This window comes from Terrapene carolina, unplaced genomic scaffold (assembly GCF_002925995.2).
Source record: "Terrapene carolina triunguis isolate 2854851 unplaced genomic scaffold, T_m_triunguis-2.0 Scaffold212, whole genome shotgun sequence".
NCBI classification, from domain to species: Eukaryota; Metazoa; Chordata; order Testudines; family Emydidae; genus Terrapene; species Terrapene triunguis.
The window spans coordinates 12,585,042-12,608,958 of record NW_020664563.1 but is presented as its reverse complement, the minus strand read 5'-3'; the positions used below and the strand labels follow the sequence as shown (position 1 = coordinate 12,608,958).

At 47.3% G+C, this 23,917-nt stretch overlaps 1 protein-coding gene across 1 annotated transcript in view; it reads right to left on the bottom strand.

Moving 5' to 3' along the window:
• Positions 1 to 1,853: 1,853 nt before the first annotated feature.
• Positions 1,854 to 23,917, bottom strand: part of LOC113407555 (LIM/homeobox protein Lhx4) — a 71,220-nt gene continuing 49,156 nt past the window's right edge. The window contains exons 3-6 of the mRNA XM_026656193.1: positions 20,786 to 20,988; positions 5,208 to 5,362; positions 4,320 to 4,491; positions 1,854 to 2,248 (exon numbers count right to left, since the gene is read on the bottom strand). Of these exons, the coding sequence (XP_026511978.1) occupies positions 1,854 to 2,248; positions 4,320 to 4,491; positions 5,208 to 5,362; positions 20,786 to 20,988 (925 nt within the window). The remainder of the gene's footprint in view (positions 2,249 to 4,319; positions 4,492 to 5,207; positions 5,363 to 20,785; positions 20,989 to 23,917) is intronic.

The following is a 23,917-nucleotide window of genomic DNA, read 5'->3' as shown; positions in this document are numbered from 1 at the left end:
CAGGATAATAATCTCATGGGACTAGGCACCCGTCTTCTCTTGCACTAAAATAAACAGTTCTACTGTGTTTATGTCTCTACCACAGACATCTTGGCAGCGTGGAGTCACATTGAAACCCAGTAGCTAAAAATAACCCTTGAAAACAGAAGATGGCTTTGCTGTCTCTTTTTCACAGCAGGCTCATCCAAAGGAATCACGCACAAGGTGGCTTGGTTGGTTTGAAAGCCATCTTCATCCTCACCACCATTTGGCTTTATTGATTGTCTTTCCATTACACTTTCTCACTATTTGACTTGCTGTCTGGTCAGCGGGCGGCCGAGGGGCTTTATCTGTGAGGGAGCACATGGCCTTCTACTAAAAGCAAGAAAGTATCAGTTTATGCACCAGCTGGGTGGAAAATGACCATCAGGGGATGTCTTGAATTATCTCCCACGGACGAATTCCAGCCGACCTTACTCAAGGGCCTAGGAATGAAATCACTTAGGGATTGTCTGCACTGGGAAAACGTATTGTGTTATAATATGTTAGCTCCGATAGTGCAGCAGTGTGGTGTGGTACCAGGCTGGGCACCAGGCTGGGAGTCAGGAGACCTGCATTCTAATCCTGGCTCTACTATTAAATTAGCCTTGTGGCCTGGGGCACATCCTGTCACCTCTCTGTTTCCCCTCCCACACATGATCTGTCTTGCCTAGTTAGACTGAGAGCTCGCTGGGACAGGGACTGTCTGTACAGTACCTGGCACAATGGGACCTCTGGGCTCTACTGTAATATAAACATTAATGATGTAAAACATGTTAGCACTCAATGTGGACAAGGACTGTTGGGGTTAGATTCATATCAGCTGATAAAGATCATTTCCAGAGTGTGGTTAGTCATGATCACTGACATGATTTTGAACACTGCAGTTATTGTGGGGTTAACACGTTCTTACACAAGGTATTGTCCAGTGTAGAATCTCACCCTTATGCAGAGGGGCCAGTACAAAGCTTTTGCACCATTTAGCCTTATAGAGAGGGCTTAAGTGGCACATAGCCCTTGTGCTGGCCCGCTGCACATGGGTAACTTTCACCCATGGTACCTGTCTAGTGCTTTGACCCAATGCTTGCAGTAGGACTGCTCCTTGGCCTGATATCCATTCAACCACATTCCTGAACTTTTTTATCCAAACAGCCAATGTTATTATTCAGTGGAGAAGGGAGGAAAATCACATTTTTATACTGAAAAAATCTTGATAACTTTTCTCCCCCAGGGTTGTTATTATTTACTCTGCCCTTTTGGGTCAGACCCCTGCCCTTGGTAAAGGTATAGTGCTTGGTAAGCGTGGCCTGGCTTTGGAAACGCTGCATTTCCATATCTACGGGGAAGGTCAGTTCAACTGCCCATGCACAGTCAATTCCTGATAAGAACAAGGGTTTTGGAGGCATTTATAATTTGTTCAACTCCAAGTAAGAGAGCACCAACTGACCTGGAGTTCATAATAGCCAAGATCTGCTGAGCCAGCCAACCTGTGCTTCAAAAGCACTCAACAGCAAAGAGTCTTTGACCTGGAGAGAATCAATGAGTTTGTGTTTTACTATGAGCGTGAAAACCTAGAATCAGATACTTTATGCCAGTGTGCTGTGTTCAGAAGGGTGTCTCCTGCCCTCCCACTCCCCAAGTGAAAAGGAAAAAACTACCACGCTATCATTTCACAACCCTCCAGGAGCCAGTGGTGGATTCCCATTGAAAATAATGGAAATTTTCCGGTGCAATATGTCTGGGATTCTTGAAGGTCGCTTGTTGTCTCTTTTGCTAGTTTGAGCACACTTGCAGGCCAAAAGAATGAGTGGGACGGGGTGGGAAGCAGGAGATGCTTAAAAAGGAGGATGATCCATTTCATCAAGCCAAGAAGCAGGACTTGTTGGAAAGTCTGGATAGCCTACACTGCTTCCTGTAGAAATATCAGAGGTTGGTCCCCCAGCCATTGCTCTGAGTGTCTGGCTCACCCCCTGCCCTCCATGTGCTATAATTCCCAAATTAGTGTCCATTGTGTAATCCAGACCATTGAGCAATGGAGTATGGGCAGGAAGGGACGATATGGAAGATGGAGACTGAGGAATTCCATAGGGGCTTCCATCCCTCAAGTCCTGGTAAGATTGTCCTGTCCCATCCATGGAGTAGCTTCCGTTCATTAACTGTCCACTAGCAACATCCCCAACATTGCTGTAAATTCTATTGGTGTGGCCAAGCTCAGAGAGGATCTGATCTTCTGTGAATGAAAGAAGGAAGATTGATTTATGAGTGTAAAACATTCTGTGGTCAGTCAGGGCCAAACGCATTTCTTGAGTAACTTCACTGGAGTCAGTGGGGTTACACCAGAATGAGCTGGGCCAACAGAGCACATACTCAAAGGAAACTGTCCCTCACTGAAGGCCAGTTGTATGGCATCCCGAGCTAGATTCTCACTTGACACAAGCTGGGGAAGCTCTGTTGCAATAGAGCGATGCCAATTTACACCAGCTGCCAATGTGCTCTCCCTGCTCTGCTTAGTACTTAGCCAGAGTAAATAGTGCAACTAATTGAGAATACATTCTGAATGGTACCACAGCTTATTTCTACCCTTTTGCTAACCCCCCACACCTCCCTCTGTTCTTGTAGTGCCTTTTGTACAGCTGAACACGAGACAGGATTACTGTAAATCTTTTATTCTTCAGTCATATGAAAGCTGGTGGCACATAACGGCCTCCTTTTGGGAAGGTCTCTTGATTCTCGCCAGATGCATTCGCCCTCATAAAGGGCATCGTAAACTAATTATGGACCAGGCTTGATACACAGGCACTACAGACCAGTTTGGGAGCCATAGCTGGCTCTCATTAGACTATAAATAACCAAATAATTTCCGGTGGCTTGTATATTTGCTGCGATGATTCAAAGGGACCATTTTAAAGTTAAACTATTGTAAAATGATTGCTTTAAAGTTATTTTTTCAACTAGGTTCCATTAAAATGCTGGGGTTTGACTGATCAGAAATACAGGGGGCAGCAGGGAATAGGTTTCTGGCCAGACCTATACAGTATTCGTGATTAGGGTGACCAGATAGCAAATGTAAAAAATCGGGATAGGGGGTGGGGGGTAATAGGAGCCTATATAAGAAAAAGCCCCAAATATCGGGACTGTCCCTATAAAATCGGGACATCTGGTCACCCTGTTCGTGATTCTTTTCACTATATGTGACCCATCCAATCACAGTATAACAATGGCCTAAAAAATAGTCCACAGTGATCGTTGTATTTACACTGCAAACTCCTACTTGAGTGTTCAGACCTGGGTGGGGAACTCCCTGAAGAAAGGCCAGTGACACAGGAGGTGCCTGTGCCCAGCCCACAGAGCCTGCCTGCTTAGCTGGAGCTGCAGACTTATGGTTTCAGCTCTAGAGTTCCCTGGTTCATTTTCCAGTGCACCAGCCAAGGTGGGGGCTGTTACACCATCCTTTTCCAAGTCTCCCTGTACAGTCTCTGGGGAACCCCCCTCCATCAGCTGTCAGGCTGCTGCAGTGAGTCTTGACAACAGCTGAAATCCAGCTGTCATGGAAGAGGGTCCAAGTCCACTGAGCTGTGCCAGCCTGCAGGTGGCTGCTGATGTGGATCCGAGGGGGAGTTTATTAACGTATTGAGGCAGGTGAGTTTCCAGCAGGGACTAGCCATTCATGCAGATACGAATCGCATTGCCAGGGATGTTAGCTCAGATACACTTTTCATGGGCTATCAGTCCTCAGGCTTCAGGGGAGGGACTGATCATGAGCAGAGATGAGGAAAATATTTCCCTTCATAATATTCTATTACACAGTGAGGTGCATCCTAAGTTCATTCCACCTTGCCCTGATGCATCCCCTCACTAGAGGGACCATTGCTCTAGGCCAGCACGGCAGTTCTTTTTTGGGGAAGTCCCCCTGGGAGCTGCAGACCCTTTGCTGGGGCTCAGAAGGGACACCCCCTTAGTAAGTGCATGTCAGTTCCTAGCTCCATTGCTAGAGGGGTTTCTGGCCATGCAGGATACAGGCCAGTAATTAATCATTTTCCTCTAGTGCAGAAAGCCCCAAGGAGCCACCAGCCATGAGATTAACTCGTATGTCTTCAGATGGGACATTGATTTCAAGGATCATTCCCGTTTCTGGTGCAAGAGAAATCCAGGCATTCTTCTCAATGTGGGATGCTGAGCTGTGCCTAAGCGCAGGAAATCATCCCACTCTGCAGGAACCCCCTGGGGCCCAACCTTTGCAACCCATCTCTTCCCACCTTCACCACCCCCCACCCTCCACCCGGCCTTCCTGCCCTGCTCACCTCGGAAGCTCAGCTCACTGTCACTAACCCCACAGTCCTCCGCAGAGCTCTCCTTCTCGTGTTTGCTGCCCCCGCGGGTCCTCTTCACGCTCTTGTAGAACTGGCCCCAGCGGTGCCGCCCAGCATCCTTCTTCAGCCGTTTTTCTTTGGCCCGCCTGTTTTGAAACCAGACCTGGAGAGACAGAGTCCCAGAAGGCACTGAAAGGAGCACGCGCAGGGAGAAAAAGATTGGCCTGGACAGAAAAATTCAGGGCTGGCTCCGAACCTCCCTGAAGTTCAAGATGGTTCAGACCCAGGAGCCCAGTTACCCTGCAGCTTAGGGTGCCAAGGCTGGTGGATTCAGAGCTGAACTTTGCCCTAGTCTGATGGGTTCCAGGTTGGATACAGCATGTAGAAATGGGCCCGAGCCACAACGCCCAGATCCAGTTCTGCATCCAAACTTCCCCAAGGCTCAGACCCAGTATTCAGCATTTCAGGCCCATAGAGTGGGTCAGTTGCCTCCCGCCCAATGGCAGATCTCCTTGGGATATGCATCCAAACATGCAGTACCTGTTTTTTGCTGGCATTGCAAACTCACATCTAATTCACTGCTTACTGCTAATAACCAGGGAGATTTAACTCATTGGTTCGGATCCTGTGCTATGATCAAGGTGGTGGACAGATGCATCCCCTGGAGCCCTGGGGCAGTGCACATGCTCAGCAGTCCAGCCACGGGCTGTCAGTCACAGGATGGGGGCCTTACTGCTTATCCAGCTTTCTGGCCTGGCTTCCTTCCATGCTACCTTGGAATTCAGTGCGGGGGTTGTGCACTGTCAGGGGAATGTGATGTGCACAGCTTGGTCGGGACAAGGAGGGAATGGAAAAATACTTCAACCGCAGCGGTCTCACCTGCACCACCCTCATGTCCAGCCCTGTCTCCGAGGACAGCTGCTCCCGCACGTGCCTGGCGGGTTTGGGGGAGTTTTTATAGGCATTTTTTAACGTTTCCAACTGTTTGGCTGTGATGGTGGTTCGTGGCCTCTTGGCTCCAGCTTCTGAATCATCTGGAATAGAACAATTTCTTACCAGTATGGAACGGATAGCACAAAATAGAAGCTGGCCAATGACCAGCACAGAAGGAAAGTCAAAATCTAAAGCAAGATGCAGTTGATTTTAATTAGCCTTAGCTGCAGCCGGGAGGGGTGGGGGTGGGAGATAGGGGGCTTGCAAAATTCAGCCCTCATTTTTCAGTGACTTTGCCTTGATAAAACGTGGCCTTCCAGGTCTCCAAGGACACAGTGTGACGATGCTCCTCTTTCAACACGGAAAGCCTATCTAAGGTCCTTATCTGGTCCCTGTGACCCTAGTATCTGAGCGCCATGCACTCTGTAATGTATTTACCCTCACCGCACCCCTGGGAAGCAGGGCAGTGCTATTATTCCCATTGTACAGAGTGGGAACTGAGGCACAGATCCTCATAGGTATTTAGGTGCCTCACTCCCATTGATTTCCCTGAGGGTGAGGCACTTAAATACCTTTGAGGATCTGGGCCTAAGTGACTTGCCCACACATGAAGTTTGTAGCAGAGCAGGGAGCTGAACATGGGGCTGCTGAGTCCCCGTCTTGCATCCTAACCACCAGACCATCCTTCCTCTCATAAGGATGGACCTGAGAACATTTTAATCCCTTTCCTTCCAATATAACAACTCATTTTAAAAGTTCCGTAGTCTACCAGACACATTTTAAAAAGAGGTCTCATTTATGAGTTAGGGCAACCCCTCAGCTGGAAAAAGTTCATTGCTCCCACACGTTAGGCACGTATCTGGTGGTCATCGCCAGTGTGGACATAGATGGTGGAAGTGGTGCAGTTTTTCTATATCACATAATGTTTAAACGTTATTGGGCAACCAAACCAAAAAAAATCATAAAATCACAAAAAGGGCCATAACTTGAAGAAACAGTCTAATTTTGACCAAAATTGGCAGAAAGCTTTTAAATACAACTGATTGTGCAACTATGTCCTCAAACTAGTACTGTTTTGGAAATTTTGGGAAATATTTTGTCCCATGTGATATATTTTATGCATTTTCCTGTACTTTTTTGCCTTCAATTCAAGCAAAAGTCTGTGGTCGCACAACAGTATAAGCTTTTTTGTACCATGTAATACATCTAAATATTTGTCATTATTTGTAGAAAAGTTTTTCTGTCTGCTATTTTATGAATATTGGCTACTGTCCAATGACTCCTCCACTGACAACTGATGTTAACACAGTGCACACCAGGATGAAATGTTTTCAGGATATGTTCCACTCTCTGGGCCAAGACTGGACCTGTGTCGTGTATGATGAAGCAATCTACTGCAAAGCACTGTTAATTAAATGGAGGAATCAAAACAGATTTGATGATGACCACCTTGAGAAGGGAGGCATGCATCACGTAGCAAATGTCATGTGTGATACAGGCAGTGTGATGCAGGAGAGTGGGTTTGAAGACATCCTTGTGGAAGCCAGCATCTGTGGTGCTTCAGCCATGCTCTAAGAGGGAAAGCATATATCCATGGCATTAGAATCCACAAACTTATGAATGAGGCGATGACTCACTTGAAGTGGGTGGCACTTGGCGATTCCGTGCACAATGATGATTCTTCCAGAAGATGAGAAATGACACATCTTGGAGAAGGCTCGAACATGTATTGAAGCATTTGAAGATGTGGAGCAGGCTCACAGAGAAAACAGATTGGAAGCACAGAATGCTCTGGCAGACTTGATGAACAGCACCCAAGCATTGCACCGGCTCATGGTTACTTCCGATACCCAAGGAAAAAACTGTTCAGATACATTTCCATTCTGGAAAAACTACATTGCTCCTAATTACTGATGGATTATATAGCAGCAAAGAGAGGCAATAACAAGTCCATGGAGCTTGAGACATTTGCAGAGATGATCCCACTATGACAGTGTCATCATATGAATTATGCCAGATGGGTTGTGTAAATGTAGCAGAAGCCAGATCTCTGGAGGAGAAGCCAGATATAGATTGTGCCCAAGCTGATAGGAAGCAGTGTACCAGACTGCCAGACTCTTCAGTGGGGTCTTACACTGTGACATGGCCATTGAGCAATCTCTGAACAAGGACTGTAGGAATCATCAGCATCTTTGCACAAAAGATACGGCTCTGACCAAGGATTACCTGACTGTACATTTTAAGGCAGCTGTAACAGCTGTGACAAAACAAAGGTGTGGAATTCAGCCTTCGATCTCCACAAAGAAGCTACCACAAAGCACATGGCCGCAGATGAAATTGCTGTCCAAGGTATTATGTTTTGTGACCTAAAGAATGACAAATCCATTTAGCACTGAACCTGGAACAAGCCCACACAACAGTCACTTGTGAACATTTCAATGTCTACTGTGGCTCCATCTGAAAGTGCAGGTTTGTGCATGATAAGAGAGACTGGCACGCGATAAATGAAGCCGTTCGTAACCAGGAGGCTGCAAAGGGGCGAGGGAGACCTCTTTGAGCCCATAGAAAGGCATAATCTCAAATCATTTGGTAGTCTCAACAAAACAATCAAACAAAAGAAGAAGCAGTCACCACAAGCGATAACTATTGATCGTCAGATATTCAGCAAGCTGACAGTTTTTTTGCCCAGTCCAGAGATGTTGATATCCAGGGTTTGATGACACGTGAGCTGGCACCTGTCCCACTTTCCCTCTTCAACTTGGGTGGATCTCTAAGAAAGGCCCAAAAGAGCAACACACTGTCTTGGCTGGAGAAAAATCTGTCAATGGTTGAGCTACCAGCATCTGATGAGCGAACGTCAGCTATTCTTGAACTCGGGATGCTTCTGCTGATGGTGTGCAGTGATACTGCCAAGTGCAAAACTACTGGGGAGCTGACTGATCAGCTGCTGCACACTATCCTCAGACTGCAATGTCAATACACTGCTATTGTGGGTGACAATTATGCAAATGAAGAATCAATCAAATCTGGTGAGAGAGCCCGCAGGGGGAATATCCAAATGCAAGACATTCGGAGCCCCCACTGTGTTCACACCATTACCAAAGTAACGCTTGCAGATGATATCAAATTCAAAGAATAAATCTAACATTGCACGTTTTCTCCTCAGTGACTGGCTTGTGAAGTGTGGACAGAGATTGTCACCTGGTCGTGACATGTACTTTGCTGGTGGGTTTCACCACATCACACTTGCAGTGAAAGCAGTGCCTGGCAACCATACTGCAATACCAGAACTCGAGGAAGCAGTTTCACGCATGTTCTTGCATGTTGCTCATGCAAAGCAAACACTCGGAGCAAGTGGGGTGCTGATGTGGTGCTTGGACTCAGATGTTTCATCCATGTACCCAAAATATTGCTCTATTCTTGGCAGAGGTTAATTCTTTTTCAAAACTGGGGTCAGACAAAAGATAAGGCTCATTCCCATGAATGGAGTGGCTGGAGCTAGGAGTGGACGTGTCTCAGATGCTGCCAAACATTCATGCTGTCACTGGTTGTGATGACTCTACTTCAGCTTTCAGTAGCATGGGGGAAAAGAGATGGCTGAAGGCAGCAGCACCCAGAGCACTGTGTGGTGAAGGAGTTTAGAGCTCTTCTCCCCCTCCGCCATCCCCTCCCCAGGCAGCAAGACCATGGGGGAAGGGATGCTCCACAATATGTGTCTCACACCCCCAAACCCCAGGTTCAGGCTTCTGTGTCTATGGCATGCACTGAGACTGCTTGTTCTCAATTTCCCACCCTGCTCTTGGGTGCGAGGCTGTGGTCTACTGATGGTGTCTATTCTGCATTCCCCACCCTGATCTCAGTGCTTGTGGCATTCACAAAGCCAGCCCATTCTCAGCTCTCTTGGTCTTGGTGATGTGTCTGTGGTATGAACCAAGCATGCCCATTCTCACAACCCTTCTCATCCAGTCTCAGGGCTGCATGCCTGTGGCATGCCCATTTTCAGCTCCCTTACAGTCACAGTGCTGTTTCCTGTAATATGGTATATTACATATACCTGGCAAGCAATATAAAAGGCAAGAGGAGGTTCTTTAAATACATTAGGAGCAAGAGAAAGATTATTAACGTTAATGATAACCAGATCCTCAAAACAATATTGACAACTGGGGGAAGGAATGCAAGCCACAATAGGGAAAGAGTAGGTTAAAGAATTTTTAGGTAAGTTAGATGTGTTCAAGTCAGTAGGGCCTGATGAAATTCATCTTAGCGTTCTTAAGGAACTAACTGAAGCAATCTGGGAGCCATTAGCAATTATCTTTGAAAATTCTTGGAGGATGGGAGAGGTCCCAGAAACCTAGAGAAGGGCAAACATAGTGCCTGTGATGGGTTGAATCACAGAAACCCCCTTGGGGCTGCCAACTGATGTGCCAAGACTACTTCTGCCCCTGCTTTCCTGCCCTGGCAGCTTAGGACTTCAGTGCCCTGCTCGGTTTGAGCCAGACCCAGGGTCTGAACCACGTCCCCTAACAGCTGTAGGCTTAACTGAAAGCAACTTACAGAAGTGTTCCTGTCTTTAACACTCAGATGTCCAACTCCCAATGGGGTCCAAACCCCAAATAAATCCATTTTATCCTGTATAAAGCTTATACAAGGTAAAATCATAAACTGTTCGTCCTCTATAACACTGATAGAGAGATATGCACAGCTGTTTGCCGCCCCAGCTATTAATACATACTCTGAGTTAATTAATAAGTAAAAAGTGATTTTATTAAATACAGAAAGTAGGATTTAAGTGCTTCCAAGTAGTGACAGACAGAACAAAAGTGAATTACCAAGTAAAATAAAATAGAACATGCAAGTCTATGTCTAAGAAACTGAATACAAATAAAACCTCACCAGTTCCAGTAAACTTCCTTTTACAGACTAGTCTCCTGCTAGTCTGGGTCCAGCAATCACTCACATCCCCTGTAGTTACTGTCCTTTGTTCCAGTTTCTTTCTGATATCCTTGGGGGTGGAGAGGCTATCTCTTTAGCCAGCTGAAGACAAAATGGAAGGGTCTCCCACTGGCTTAAATAGATTTTCTCTTGAGGGTGGAGACCCCCTCCTCTCTCCTATGCAAAGTCCAGCTTTAAGATGGAGTTTTGGCGTCACATAGACAAGCCACATGTCCATGCATGACTCAGTTTTTACCAGCCAAGCCACATTCCTGGCAAGGCTCGGATGTGGATTGGCATCTTCAAGTTCATTGTTGGCTTAAGTGGTTTTTGATTGGGCACTTAATTTGCACTTTTCTTAAAAAGCTGACCAAATGCTCTACTAGGCTAGTTAAAATCAAGCAAGTATACAGCCAATACTCCTAACTTCAAATACAAAAATGATACATGCATACAAATAGGATTAATAGATTCAGGAGATCATAACCTTTACAGAGATATGTTACATGGCATATGTAGCACAAAACATTTTAGTTAGGTCATATATACCTTCATAAGCATATTCCATAAAGCCTAGTTAGGTCATATATACATTCATAAGCATATTCCATAAAGCCTTATGGGGGGAACTGTCACAGTGCCTATCTTTAAAAAGGAGAACAAGGAGGACCTGGGGAATTATAGATCTGTCTGCATAACTTCAATATCTGGAAAGATACTGGAGCAAATTATTAAACAATCAGTTTGTAAGAACCTGGAGGATAATAGGGTTGTAAGTAATAGTCAGCATGGATTTGTCAAGAACAAATCAGGCCAAAACAACTTAATTTTCTTCTTTGACAGGGTTACTGATGTAATGGAGAGGGGGGAGCAATAGATGAGATATACCTTGATTTTAGAAAGGCTTTAGACACAGTCTCACATGACATTCTCGTAAGCAAACTAGGGCAATGCGGTGTTAATAAATTTACTATAAGATGGGTGCACAACTGGTTGAAAGACCGTACTCAAAGAGTAGTTATCAATGGTTTGCTGTCAAGTTGGGAGGGCGTATCAAGTGGAGGTACACAGGGACAGGGGTCAGTCCTTGGTCCGATACTATTCGATATTTTCATTAATGACTTGGATAACAGCGTGGAGAGTATGCTTATAAAATTTACAGATGACACCAAGCTGGGAGGGTTTGCAGGCACTTTGGAGGACAGGTTTAAATTTCAAAATGACCTTGACAAGTTGGAGAATTGGTCTGAATTCAACAAGATGAAATTCAATAAAGACAAATGCAAAGTACTTCACTTAGGAAGGAAAAAATCAAATGCACAACTACAAAGTGGGGAATAACTGGCTAGGTGCTAGTACTGCTGAAAAGGATCTGGGGGCTAGAGTGGATTACAAACTGAATATGAATCATCAATGTGATGCAGCTGCAAAAAAGGCTAATATGATTCTGGGGTGTATTAAGAGGAGTGTCATATGTAAGAACAGGAGGAGTTGTCCTGCTCTACTTGGCACAGGTGAGGCCCCAGCTGGGTACCATAATTTAGGAAGGATGTGGACAAACTGGAAAAAGTCCAGGGGAGAGCAACAAAAATGATAAAATATTTAGAAAACCTGACCTATGAGGAAAGGTTAAAAAATCTGGGCATGTTTAAAGAAGACTGGGTGGGAACCTGATAACAGTCTTCCAATATGTTAAGGGGTGTTATACAGAGGACAGTGATCATTTGTTCTCCATGTCCACTGAAGGTAGGACAAGAAGGGGCTTAATCTTCATTGAAGCTTTTAAAAACAAGGTGGACAAATACCCGTCAGGGATGGTTTAGCCTTACTTGGTCTTGCTTCAGCACTGGAGGGGGGCTGGACTTGATGACTTCCAGAGGTTCCTTCCAGCCCTACATTTCAGTGAGGGTTTCTTAGTCTTGCTTTGGCCCATTTCTATGCTCACCTCCCCTGTCTGTCAGCACAGTGGCCCAGTGCCACAAACAGCCTTAGGTGTAGCAATACTCAGCATTGCCACTCCTAACGTTTAGATGCCTGGAAAAAATCACAATGGACGTCCCAAAGCCTGAGTTAGACTCCTCGGCTCCCTCGTCAATGACTGGAGGGAGAGAGCGAGAGAGTGGCACCTAAGAAGGGGAGCCACAAAAGCCGGCATGCTAGGCAGGGAGCAGTCTAAGCTAGCCCCTGGGAGATGCTGAGCAGAGGGGTTGTGCTAAGCCCTGCCCCTTTCAGGGAGGTCAGGGCCTAGCTCTGCTTGAGCGCCACCTCCAGGAACCCCTCATAGAATCACTGAATATTAGGGTTGGAAGAGACCTCAGGAGGTCATCTAGTCCAATCACTTGCTCAAAGCAGGACCAATTCCCAACTAAATCATCCCAGCCAGGGCTTTGTCAAGCTGGGCCTTAAAAACCTCTAAGGATGGAGATTCCACCACCTCCCTAGGTAACCCATTCCAGTGCTTCACCACCCTCCTAGTGAAATAGTGTTTCCTAATATCCAACCTAGACTTTCCCCTCTGCAACTTGAGACCACTGCTTCTTGTTCTGTCCTCTGCCACCACTGAGAACAGCCGAGCTCCATCCTCTTTGGAACCCCCCTTGAGGTAGTTGAAGGCTGCTATCAAATCCCCCCTCACTCTTCTCTTCTGCAGACTAAATAACCCGTTTCCTCAGCCTCTCCTCGTAAATCATGTGCCCCAGCCCCCTAATAATTTTTGTTGCCCTCCGCTGGACTCTCTCTAATTTGCCCCATCCCTTCTGTAGTGGGGGGCCCAAAACTGGACACAATACTCCAGGTGTGGCCCCCCAGTGCCGAATAGAGGGGAATAATCACGTCCCTCGATCTGCTGGCAATGCTCCTACTAATACAGCCCAATATGCCATTGGCCTTCTTGGCAACAAGGGCACACTGCTGACCCCTATCCAGCTTCTCGTCCACTGTAACCCCCAGGTCCTTTTCTGCTAAACTGCTCCTTAGCCAGTCAGTCCCCAGCCTGTAGCGGTGCATGGGATTCTTCTGTCCTAAGTGCAGGACTCTGCACTTCTCCTTGTTGAACCTCATCAGATTTCTTTTGGCCCAATCCTCTAATTTGTCTAGGTCACTGTCGACCCTGTCCCTACCCTCCAGCATATCTACCACTCCCCCCAGCTTAGTGTCATCTGCGAACTTGCTGAGGGTGCAATCTATCCCATCGTCCAGATCATTAATAAAGATGTTGAACAAAACCGGCCCCAGGACCAACCCCTGAGGCACTCCGCTTGATACTGGCTGCCAACTAGACATGGAGCCATTGATCACTAGGCAATCAGGTTGGTGAGGCTCTCACCTGGCCTCAGGTGACTTGAGTAACTAAGTTGTTTCCTGTGAGATTCTTAGGTACCTGCCTAACACCCAAACAGCTGAGAGGGCTGGGGGCAGGAGGCAGAGGTTAGGACATTCACCTGTCTTGTGGGGGACCCTGGTTCAATTTCCCTCGCTGACCAATGAGGAGAAGGGCGTCTTCCACCTCTCAGCTGTGTGCACTAATCACTGGGCTATGGGAATATACTGATTGGGGGGAGGGTGGGTGTCCCCTCAGTCTTGCTTGTTGAAGCTGTTCTACTTTAATTAACTATCATTTGGACATAGGTGCCAAGTCCAGGGGTGCTGTGGGGCTGGAGCACCCATGGGGAAAAAAATAGTGAGTGCTCAGCTCCCTCTGTCAGCCTCGTGGGTCTGCGCCTCCCCCCTCTTCCCCAGCACCTCCCGCCCACTGCAGATCAGCTGTTCAGCGGCGTGCAGGAGGCGAAGGGGAGGAACAGGAGCAGGAAGAGGCAGGATGGGGGCTTGGGGAAAGGGGGGGAGTGGGGCGGAGCCGGGGTCAAGCACCCCTGGGAGCTAAGTAAGTTGGTGCCTGTGCCTTTAGGCCAACAAAAGAGTGAGACTCACTCTATAGTCTAGTGATTAGGCTACTCAGCTGGGCTGTGGGTGAACCTGGGCCAAATCCCCTCTCTGCTTGTTAGGAAGAAGTTTGACCAGGCATCTTCTCCCTCCAGGTAACTGCCCTAAGACGTAGGGGATGCCTGGTCAAACGCCTTTGCAGAGGGATTTGCCCTGGGGTCGCCCACAGCCTGGGTACCCCTGCGGAGAAAAGAGTAATTTGCATGTTTGCTGTGCCCCCATTTAAAAGTGGAGCAGCTGCTCAGACTAGCCCTGTGACATGGGCACTTACGCTGCTCACGTGGAGATTTCCCACATCCAAGGTGAGGCCCCTCACCACCAGAGAGGGCTTCTTAGTCTTGCTTTGGCCCAATTAATATGCAATTAAAGCAGACCAGCTGCAACAGAAAAGACATCAGAGTACCCCACAGTCCAGTAGTTAGGCCAGTCACATCACAGGTAGGAGCTCATTCTTCAAAGCCCAACTCATCAAGGGCCTTGAACCACAATCTCCCACAGCGTGGGATGATCCCCCAAACCATGGCACTATAGAAGGTTCAGGCTGCCTGTGCCCCAGTTCTTAGTTCAGTCAAGTGAACAGCTTCAACAAGAGCTGAAAAGCAGCCCCTGCGTGAACAGCCTCTGCTTCAGTGATCGGGGACTCGCTTGAGCGCTGGCAGATCCCATGTCAAATCCCTTGTCAGCAGGCAGAGGGTGGGGGGATTGAACCCCCCCGTGACATGAGTACCCTAACTACTGGCTATCAGTTATGTGGGGGAGCTGCGCCCCCTCTCAGGACACGTGTCATTCAAACCCCTTCTCTTCATCAGGCAGAGGGTGGCACGTGGGCCAGGCTCTCCTGTACTCTAACCATGGAACTAAACGTTACACCGGAGTGTAGTTTGGTGGCCTCTGACCAGCCCTACCAGCTCTTATTTGACGTGTGCTGGGGCTTAGGCATGAGCTAAGCTGCTGGTGCCTAGCATGAGGCAGTTGGACTCATGCTCAGAAGCAGAACAATAGGCACCGAGGGAACTTTCAGAGCAAAAACGTAGGGTTGGGTGGCAGCCGAGCAGGGGTTTTGTGGATCGCAGTGGTGCTAAAACTAGGACTTAGGGCTCACGTGCCAATGGTCTGGCCTGAGTGTGCCCCTTCTTAACTCCCCGAATTCTGTGACACACACAGTCTCAGTTCACTCCCCTGCTCAGCACTGCACTGCACTGCTGCATCAGCACTGTCTGCACCTCCAACTTCAACACTGCTGGAGTTCCATAACTTGCCCCATTGAAAATAACAGGTCAGGCAGGCGCTGGTCACCAGAAACCCCGCCCCCCCAAATTGTACCCTATTCTAGGTCTTCAGCTGGCATATCAGTGCTCAAGCCAATCTGGCACTGCATTTGCATTTTGGAGCACTTTAAAATTAAACACAGGTCATTTGCCAGGAGAGGAAGGGAGCTGTACCTCAGGGCTACTTGACCATGATCCCAAATTTGCACCAGTATTGGTACCCAAGGCCTTCTAGGAGCCTACAACCATCCAAGTCAACCTGACTGGCTGTTAGAGCACTTTAAATAGACGTGCTACTGGAGCCTTGGTGTGTCTTGTGCCTGGTGGCATTCTAGGTCTGGCTCACAGCAGCACCACTTTGAGTCTAATAATGCTGAGAGTGTTGGGGTTGGAGCTGTGTGTTGGTCAGATCAGAGGAAGGCAACTCAGACACATTCTGTGGGGATACTGCTCATCCCCCCCCCCCTAGATTTGTGCAAAAGAAAAGTGGTTTCTTCCCAGTTTAAGAACAGGTGTGAAATCTCAGGTGTGGTGTGTCCGTTCTTTATAAGCTTGTGTCCATTACCTACAGCGTGGAGGGCAAAGAGCACGATTTGAGGACTTCAATAACTCAGACATCGGTTAGGGGTTTGTTACGGGAGTGGGTGGGTGAGATTCTGTGGCCTGCATTGTGCAGGAGGTCAGACTAGATCAGTGGTTCCCAAACTTTAACAACCTGTGAACCCCTTTCATGAAAATGTCAAGTCTCATGAACCCCCTTCTAAAAATGAATACTTCCAGGGATTTTCTCCTTTACCTGAGTATAAATTATAAAAGCAGTGATCTTGGAAATACACAATTTGTTTTTATGACATGCTTATTACACACTATTTATTATTAATTATTATTTATCATTACAGTATTTTTATTACATTATGAAAACGGCAACACTCTTCCAAGATCTCACTATCGTAGCTTGTATCACTTTGAATAAGCCTGTTATAAGACAAGGCTCCTATGTTTCATCAAGGAGTATCAGATGTGAAACAGCAGGAAGGTATTTAAGAAGTCAACTCAAAGAGTTCCTCCTACACAAGCATTCAGGTCTTGAGCAGTCCAGGCAAACAACGCAAACAGCAAAGCTTAAACTTGTTCTTCATAATAATTTTAAAAACAACACTAGCTGCCTATTTCATTTTAAAAACAACAACAAATATCCACCTCCCTTTCGATTTCTTATAAGGAGTCTTGAAGTTTAAATCTCCTCAGTGTGATAGATAGGCTTGCTTTGACCTGCTTAGCTCTTGGAAGTCCAGGGGCTCCGGGCTGCTGGCCCCCTGCTGCCCGGGGTCCGTAGGGACAGTTCTGTCCGCCATTAGGGATTTTTTTCCCGAGAACCCCCTGGAACATTTTGCGAACCCCAGTTTGGGAACCACTGGACTAGATGATCATAATGGTCCCTTCTGACCTTAAGTCTATGAGTCTATGAGCAGAAACACTCACAATGATACGACAGTCTAGAAGACAGAATGGTGTTATAAATTAGGACCATTACGTTGAATTCATGGCATGGACAGACCCGACCTAACCTGAGAGTTAATGAAGAACCCAGCAGTTGCTGAATCAAGCAGGTCTTGCTCAGTATCGCTAACAAGATTTGAAGGCAGATAACTGCAGCTTTTTCTTTTTTTCTGATTCAGCAGCCTATGGCTCACTGGTCTCTTTATTATATTGTGGCACAACCAGCGAGCATCTCTGGAGAACATGTGCTATGCATTGTTTGTTACGAAAAACCATTTAGGGATCTGGGGCCATTTAGGGATCTGGGGCAAAAATCTGTCAGGGACAGTACTTGGTCCTGCTGTGAAGGCAGGGGACTGGACTCGATGACCTTTCAGGGTCCCTTCCATTCCTACACTTCTATGATTCTATGAAAAGTGTCATCAACATTGGCCTCCTTCAGGCCGCACCTGAAATTATCAGTCACACATAGGGAATCATGCAACAGTTCGGTATCTTCAAGTGTCCCCTGCCAATGCTGGATGGGTGGTAGTACGGACACCTTGTTTCTCAAATGATGCTGCTACCTGCTCACTTTCGTGCCGTGTAGTTGTGAAAGTACTTGTGCAACAAGGTGATACAAATGCCACCGGGAAGAGCTGGTGTGCTCTGATGCATGCAACTGTGACAGTGACAAGTCCAGCAACAGAGTATTGGACACATCAGACACAGATTCTGAGGGGGAATAGAAATGGGTCATCTATGTACAAATCACTGTGACTATTTCTGTGAGTAAAGGTAACGTAAAGGGGTGTTGCATTAAACATTCCATAGGTCATGTAGGGGTCACATAAGAATACATGGTTATACTTTGGTATTCACATAATGTATTCATACAAGACATTCATCAGCCCTTCTACTAAGTCATTACTGTTCTAGAAGTAGTTTACATATATTGTCATTGTACTCAGTGATAGTAAGAAGATAATTACATACCATGTGTGTGTTAGACTTATGGCTCTAACCAAACAGAGAACATCAAAAAATATGTTTTATAATTAGGGGGTAGAGGTCTCATTATCTGCATAACTTCATAAAAATAGCAGACAGAAAACCTTTTCTCAAATCAGTACATTCTACACATAATGACAAATATTTTGATGTATTACATGATATAAACAAGCTCATACTGTCTTGTGACTACAGACTTTTGCTTTAACTGAAAGCAAAAAAGTACAGGAAAAAGGATAAAATATATCAGCTGGGGCGAAATATTTCCCGAACTTTCCCAAACAGTACTTGTTTGAGTGTATCATTGCATGATCAGTTGTATTTAGAAACTTTCTGCCAATTTTGGTCAAAATTAAACTATATTTCTACGAGCTAGGACCCTTTTGGTGATTTTCTGATTTGTTCAGATTGGATGCCCGATAACATTTAAACATTACATGACAGAAAAACTGCACCACTTCCAACATCTCTATCCGCCCCGGTGATGCCCACCAGGTGTGTGTCTAACATGGTAGCAATGACATTTTCCTAGCTGACAGGTTACCCCTTAGTGCCCAAAACAGGTTCTGGCTGGTAGACTGTTTTTCCAGACGAATGCCACGGAGGCCTTCAGAAATAATACTGCAAGCTGGGAGGGGCCATGTTTGGTTTTGACCATAAAGCTATATGGCAGCAGTGTGTGGCTCCGCATTGGCTGAGACCAGCACAGAACAAGGGTCTTGCCTAAAATGTCCTTTACTTACAGAACCATGTACAGCTCTGGCTGCACCCACACGACCCAAGTCCTCTCAGATTCGCAGGTGAAATCCCACTGAAATAAGCACAGTGGCACCTGTCTCTTGGACAGGAAACTTTGTGCCTGTCTCCCTCTCTTTCTTACTGGCTATTAGGCTGTCAAACACCGTGACACCGAGGCCATTGCTAGCTCGGGGAGTCAGTAATGGAATCTGAGTAATATTACATTCATGCCCCCCCCCCGTCCAGCACAAGTAGGCATTGCATCACCCTAACCAAATTGATTAGGTCAAAATAGAGTCCTTAATTAATGAGAAGTCAGGGCTTGTCAACATGAAATCCATTAAAGACCAGTTCAGTTTTAATTTCAGTCAGGCACCGTTGGGACGTCTCTGTGGATTCATTACTGTTTTGTGATCTATAGTCTCTCCCTCACCCTCCCTCCCCTAGCCTTGTTTTTCACCTCCACTGGCTCTTTAGAGCCCCATTTGGTTCACATGGATAAATGGGAACTTAGGGCCAAATTCAGCTCTAGTGTAAGGTGCAAGGCCGTTGCCTTGGGTGGCGCTGCGCCTGCCTACAGCCCAGCTGAATTTGGTTTGTGCTGTCGATGCTGTCCCTGTGGCTCAAACCTAGGACTGTCCTCTCAATGTTACACTTCTCTGCATTGTTCTACCAACGTACCACAGCTGTGCCCTTGAGAGGTCACTCGCTTCTAGGGGGAGGGAAATTTGGGGTCTTACTTAATGATTATCTTACTTTACTAACATTGATGACAGCGCCGTTCCTTCCAAAGGACCTCAACGTGCTTTACAAACAAAGGAGCAAATTCTCCCCAGGGTTACACCCAGGCAACCTCACTGGGAGTAGCGAACGAGCAGGGTTTGGCCTTGTATATAAAGAGTCACTTTACCAAGCAATGAAGAAGTGCAGCACTGTTTAGCAATGCACAACAGAGGAGTGTCTTGGGGGCAGGAAACGAACCCACATTCCCTTGCCAATTCTCCAACAAGGAGAATTTAAGGTGAAAGGGGATGACCTCATGTTGGAGTTTTGGCCAGGACCCCTGCGCTAACACCCTTTGCCCTTGCAAAAGTCTCATTGCATCTTTAATGGCCAGACGTAGTGAAGACCCCGGATGCATCTTATCCAACAGACAGCACCACCAGCCACACAGTGCCTCCTACCACCGTGCTGGGGGTTGGTTCTATTTAACAAACCAGAGGAAGTTGTACCAGCTCCTCACCCATCACCACCACTTGCTACAAGACTTAGATTTTCCCTGAAGGTCTCCTCTCAAAATACTCATCAGGCCTAGCCCTGTTTAGTTCAGGAGATGCGACCAGAGTGCAGCTCAAGGTGGCATGCTTTCCATATTAGACACCGATCAGCATCTCTAAGCACCTAAAAACCTTTAAAAGTCTGGCCCTATGTGCATTCCCATGCAAACAGGATCTTTATTTTCTAAGAGTCAAGCTCCAACAGCTGTCCGTTCTGCACCGGAGTTTATAATCCTTTCGACCTGACTGTCATTGCCATGGCAGGATTAGAATTTCAGGTGGGCAACAGGCAGCAGGAACTTAAAGATACACAGATCCTGTTTACTTGCAAATGTTCCCAGTTACAAAAAAATGGGAGGGAGAGGAATCCAAGGAAAAAGAGGCTCGGAGCCCTGATTTAGCTGTACAGCGCTTAGACACGTGTATAGCTTTATGCATATGAGTGGCCCAACTGATGTCAAAGAGACTGTTTGTGTCTTAAAGTTAGGCCCATGCTTAAGTGCATTGCTGAACCAGGGAATAAGCACAATTATTTTACAGTAAAACCAGATGAGAGCCTGAAGTTCAGCCCCAGAACCAAACATCCCCACAGCACTGGGAGCTGGATACAGTTCAGAATCTGGATCCACATTCCACAGTTCCTTAACTCAATAACAGACCCTAGCAGGGCCCCTTAAAATCCTAAACATTATAGACAAACCAACTGTCAAAATCTTCATCCAAACACACCCTCATGTGACCCTGAATTTGGCAGATGTCCCCAATCTCTAAAATCAGCTGAACCATAATCCCGGCTCAGACCACCCTCCAGTTGTAGAATTCCCAGTGTCACCTGTTAGGCGTGACCCCTTTCCTTCTCCGTGGTGAGCTCAGCACCTACCGTTCTGCTTGGCTGTCTCGTAGTCCTCCTTGCACACCAGGCGCCCATCTTCCATGAGGTAGAATTCATCGCCTGTGGCCAGCTGGCGGTTGCAGATGATACAGGCAAAGCAGTGCAGGTGATAGACAAAGTCCTGGGCTTTCCGGACCACCTGGGTAGGGGGGATTCCTTGCTGACAGGCCGTGCATTTCGTACCAAAACGCCTGAAAGGAGAACAAGTGGCAGCTCTGACACGGATGGAGCAACAGTGAGGAATAATGCGCCAACTAGCTCGGGAGAGATCTCAGCAGCAGGGGAGTGCTCAGTGGAAGGAGCCTGGGAAGGGGGTGGGAAAGAAGGGGCAGAGTTTAAAACTGCAATCAACCTAATTATGCATGACATTTCACACAGCAAGGCTCTATCTTCTTCAGCATGAAAGACTGGCCTAATGGATCTGAGGAAGGTTTGATTTTAATGGTCCTTTTAACTAATGCTTATAGGCAGTGCGATTTCCCCTGCAAGGACAGTACATATTTCATCCACATTAATACCAAATAAATTCATTACGCGCACGGCTAGCATGATGAATCCCAGATTAATTCAGCATGATAGGGCTGTTACACTGCAATGACTGCAGAGCGTATCTGCCACACAAACGTGTGTCTCAGGCCGCGTGAGTGTGTCTGGGCCAGTGACTGTGCCCTGCGGGGAGTGTCTGCACGTGTGTGCATCTGAGCAAGGGGATCTGTGCCAGTGTGGGTGTGCCTGTATCACTGTGAGCGTGCGCCAAAGCAAGTGTGTGCCTCAGTGTGCAACTGACAGCTCGCACCCGGGCAGCTGGGTCTGACAGCGAGTCCCTTTGTGTGCAAATGGGTTTGTGGCTGCCTGGGGTGGTGCAGCTGAATGTGTCTGTATGGGGTGGGGGGGTCTCTAAAGGTATGTATGTGTACAGCTCACAGTGTGCATTTGACTAAATGTGCTGGGGTGCCTGAGTGGGGGAGGCTGTCTAGGTTGGAGTGAGCATATGGATACAGACTATTGTTTAAATCCAGCTTGTTACCCATGTTTAAAAACACCACATCTGTTGTAGGTTTCACAACATCTATCATTAAATACCCTGGGCTTGATTCTGACCTCACATACCAATCTGACACCGACACAACCGTCTTCCCTGGAGTTACGCCCAGTTGATACAACAATAAGTGCGATGGGAACCAAGCCCTCTGAGGCCAGATCTAACTCACAAAACGAGCCAACTCTGCAGTTATAGCACGATAGCTTCTGAGACAACCACCAGGAGCAGGAGGACAGCCCAATGGCTTGTCTGATGGCAGGGTTGAACTTGATCTTGTTTACTGTCACATGTATTATATATTAGTACTGCAGTAGCATTTACAGCTGCCCCAAATGAGACCAAGGCCTGGTGTGCCAGGTGTGCCAGCTGCTGTACATACACATAGCAAGAGACAGTCCGTGCTCCCAAAGACCTTACAATCTAAATAGACAACACTGACAAAGGGGAAACTGAGGCACAGAACAGTGACTTGTCTAAGGTTGCACAGCAGGTTAGTAGCCAAGTCTCCAGATGCTTAGGCCAGTGCCTTACCCACTAGATGGAATTGCTTCAGGTGCACATAGCTATGATACCATTTTAAAAAATCAAACACATAAATAACCAGTGGAGAAACCGACATATTTCCTGAAGGGCGTGAAAAAAGAGACTTGATCCAATGACTGGCTCCAATGAATGACTGGCTCTTGATGGGGTGACTCATTCCTCCCCTTCTTTCTGATCTTAAGCACTAGGTATTAACAGAGCGTGCTTTCCTTCCCATGGTGAGGCACGCATGAACATCACAAATGATGTCGATGCAGAGCATTTTCTTAGCAAAGGACTGATTTCCTGGAGTTGAGTGCAGTCCAGTCCGCAACCAACGGGCAAACCACTGAGCTACGGAATTGCAGTGGCCAAAAGCACAGTTTACATACGTGCACTAGAGCCATGAAAGATAATGTCTGGTGTAAATTTAATCGACATGCAGACAGTGATTCATGCCAGGGAGTCGCGAGAGCACAAGAAAAATGAAAAATAAATGGACTTCACCACCACAATTTTTAGCAATAGAAGCAATTTCCCTGATTGTAGGATTTACACCACTGGCTAGTGAAAGCAGCTTCAGCTCATCTTTCATGTCCTGCCTGCCCAGGAAAGTCTCTCTATGGCTCCCCCAGCGCTGCAGCTCCTGTACGTGCAGTTACACAATTCACTGGCAGTATAAGGCTTCCCCGCTCGTCTGATTCCCTTATAAACTCCGTTTCTACACTAGACACCTTGCAACCTTAGCCATTCAAACAGCCCCTGCTTGCTCACACACCAACACCTGCACAGCTCTATTCAGCCCCAGTGAGGGAGGGGCACAGTAGCATAGGACACCAATAGGCAAACTAGTAAACACAGCCCAGACAGTGAGCATGCCCAGCAGGGGAGGACCAGGGAATGTGGTGGATGTGCTAATTCAATGCATTCCCCACACAGCTTCAGCCAGAGGCAATTCTATGGCGTGCTAAACTCAGTGTCACGGTGCCCTCCCCATGCAGTGGGAGTTGGTGGAGGGGGTCGGTGCCCCCACTGGTGCAGAGTGCATGTGGGTGTATGCAGTTTCCCCACCATTCCTGCCAGAGTGAGTTGAGCACATATATCTACTGTGTGTATAATTTCCATCTAAAGCAACATTAAGGATGCACACTTTGAAAAATAAAAGGTCAGGAAATACAATGCTAAGGCGGCAACAGCAACATTAACTCAGCCACATTGTGCATGCCAGGGCCGGCTCTAGGTTTTTTGCCGCCCCCAAGCAAAAAAATGTTTGGCTGCCGCCCACCCCAGCCCTGGGCTCTAACCCCCCCCCACACACCAGTGCCCTCCCCCACCCGCACCCCCTGCCATTCCAGCCCTGGGCGCTCTCTCTCCCCCGCCACCTGCACCCCCTGCCGCCCCAGCCCTGGGCTCTCTCCCCCCGCACCCACACCCCCTGCCTCCCCAGCCCGGGGCTCTCTCCCCCCCACCCGCACCCCCTGCCTCCCCAGCCCGGAGCTCTCCCCCCATCCCACCCCACCCGCACCCCCCTGCCGCCCCAGCCTGGGGCTCTCCCC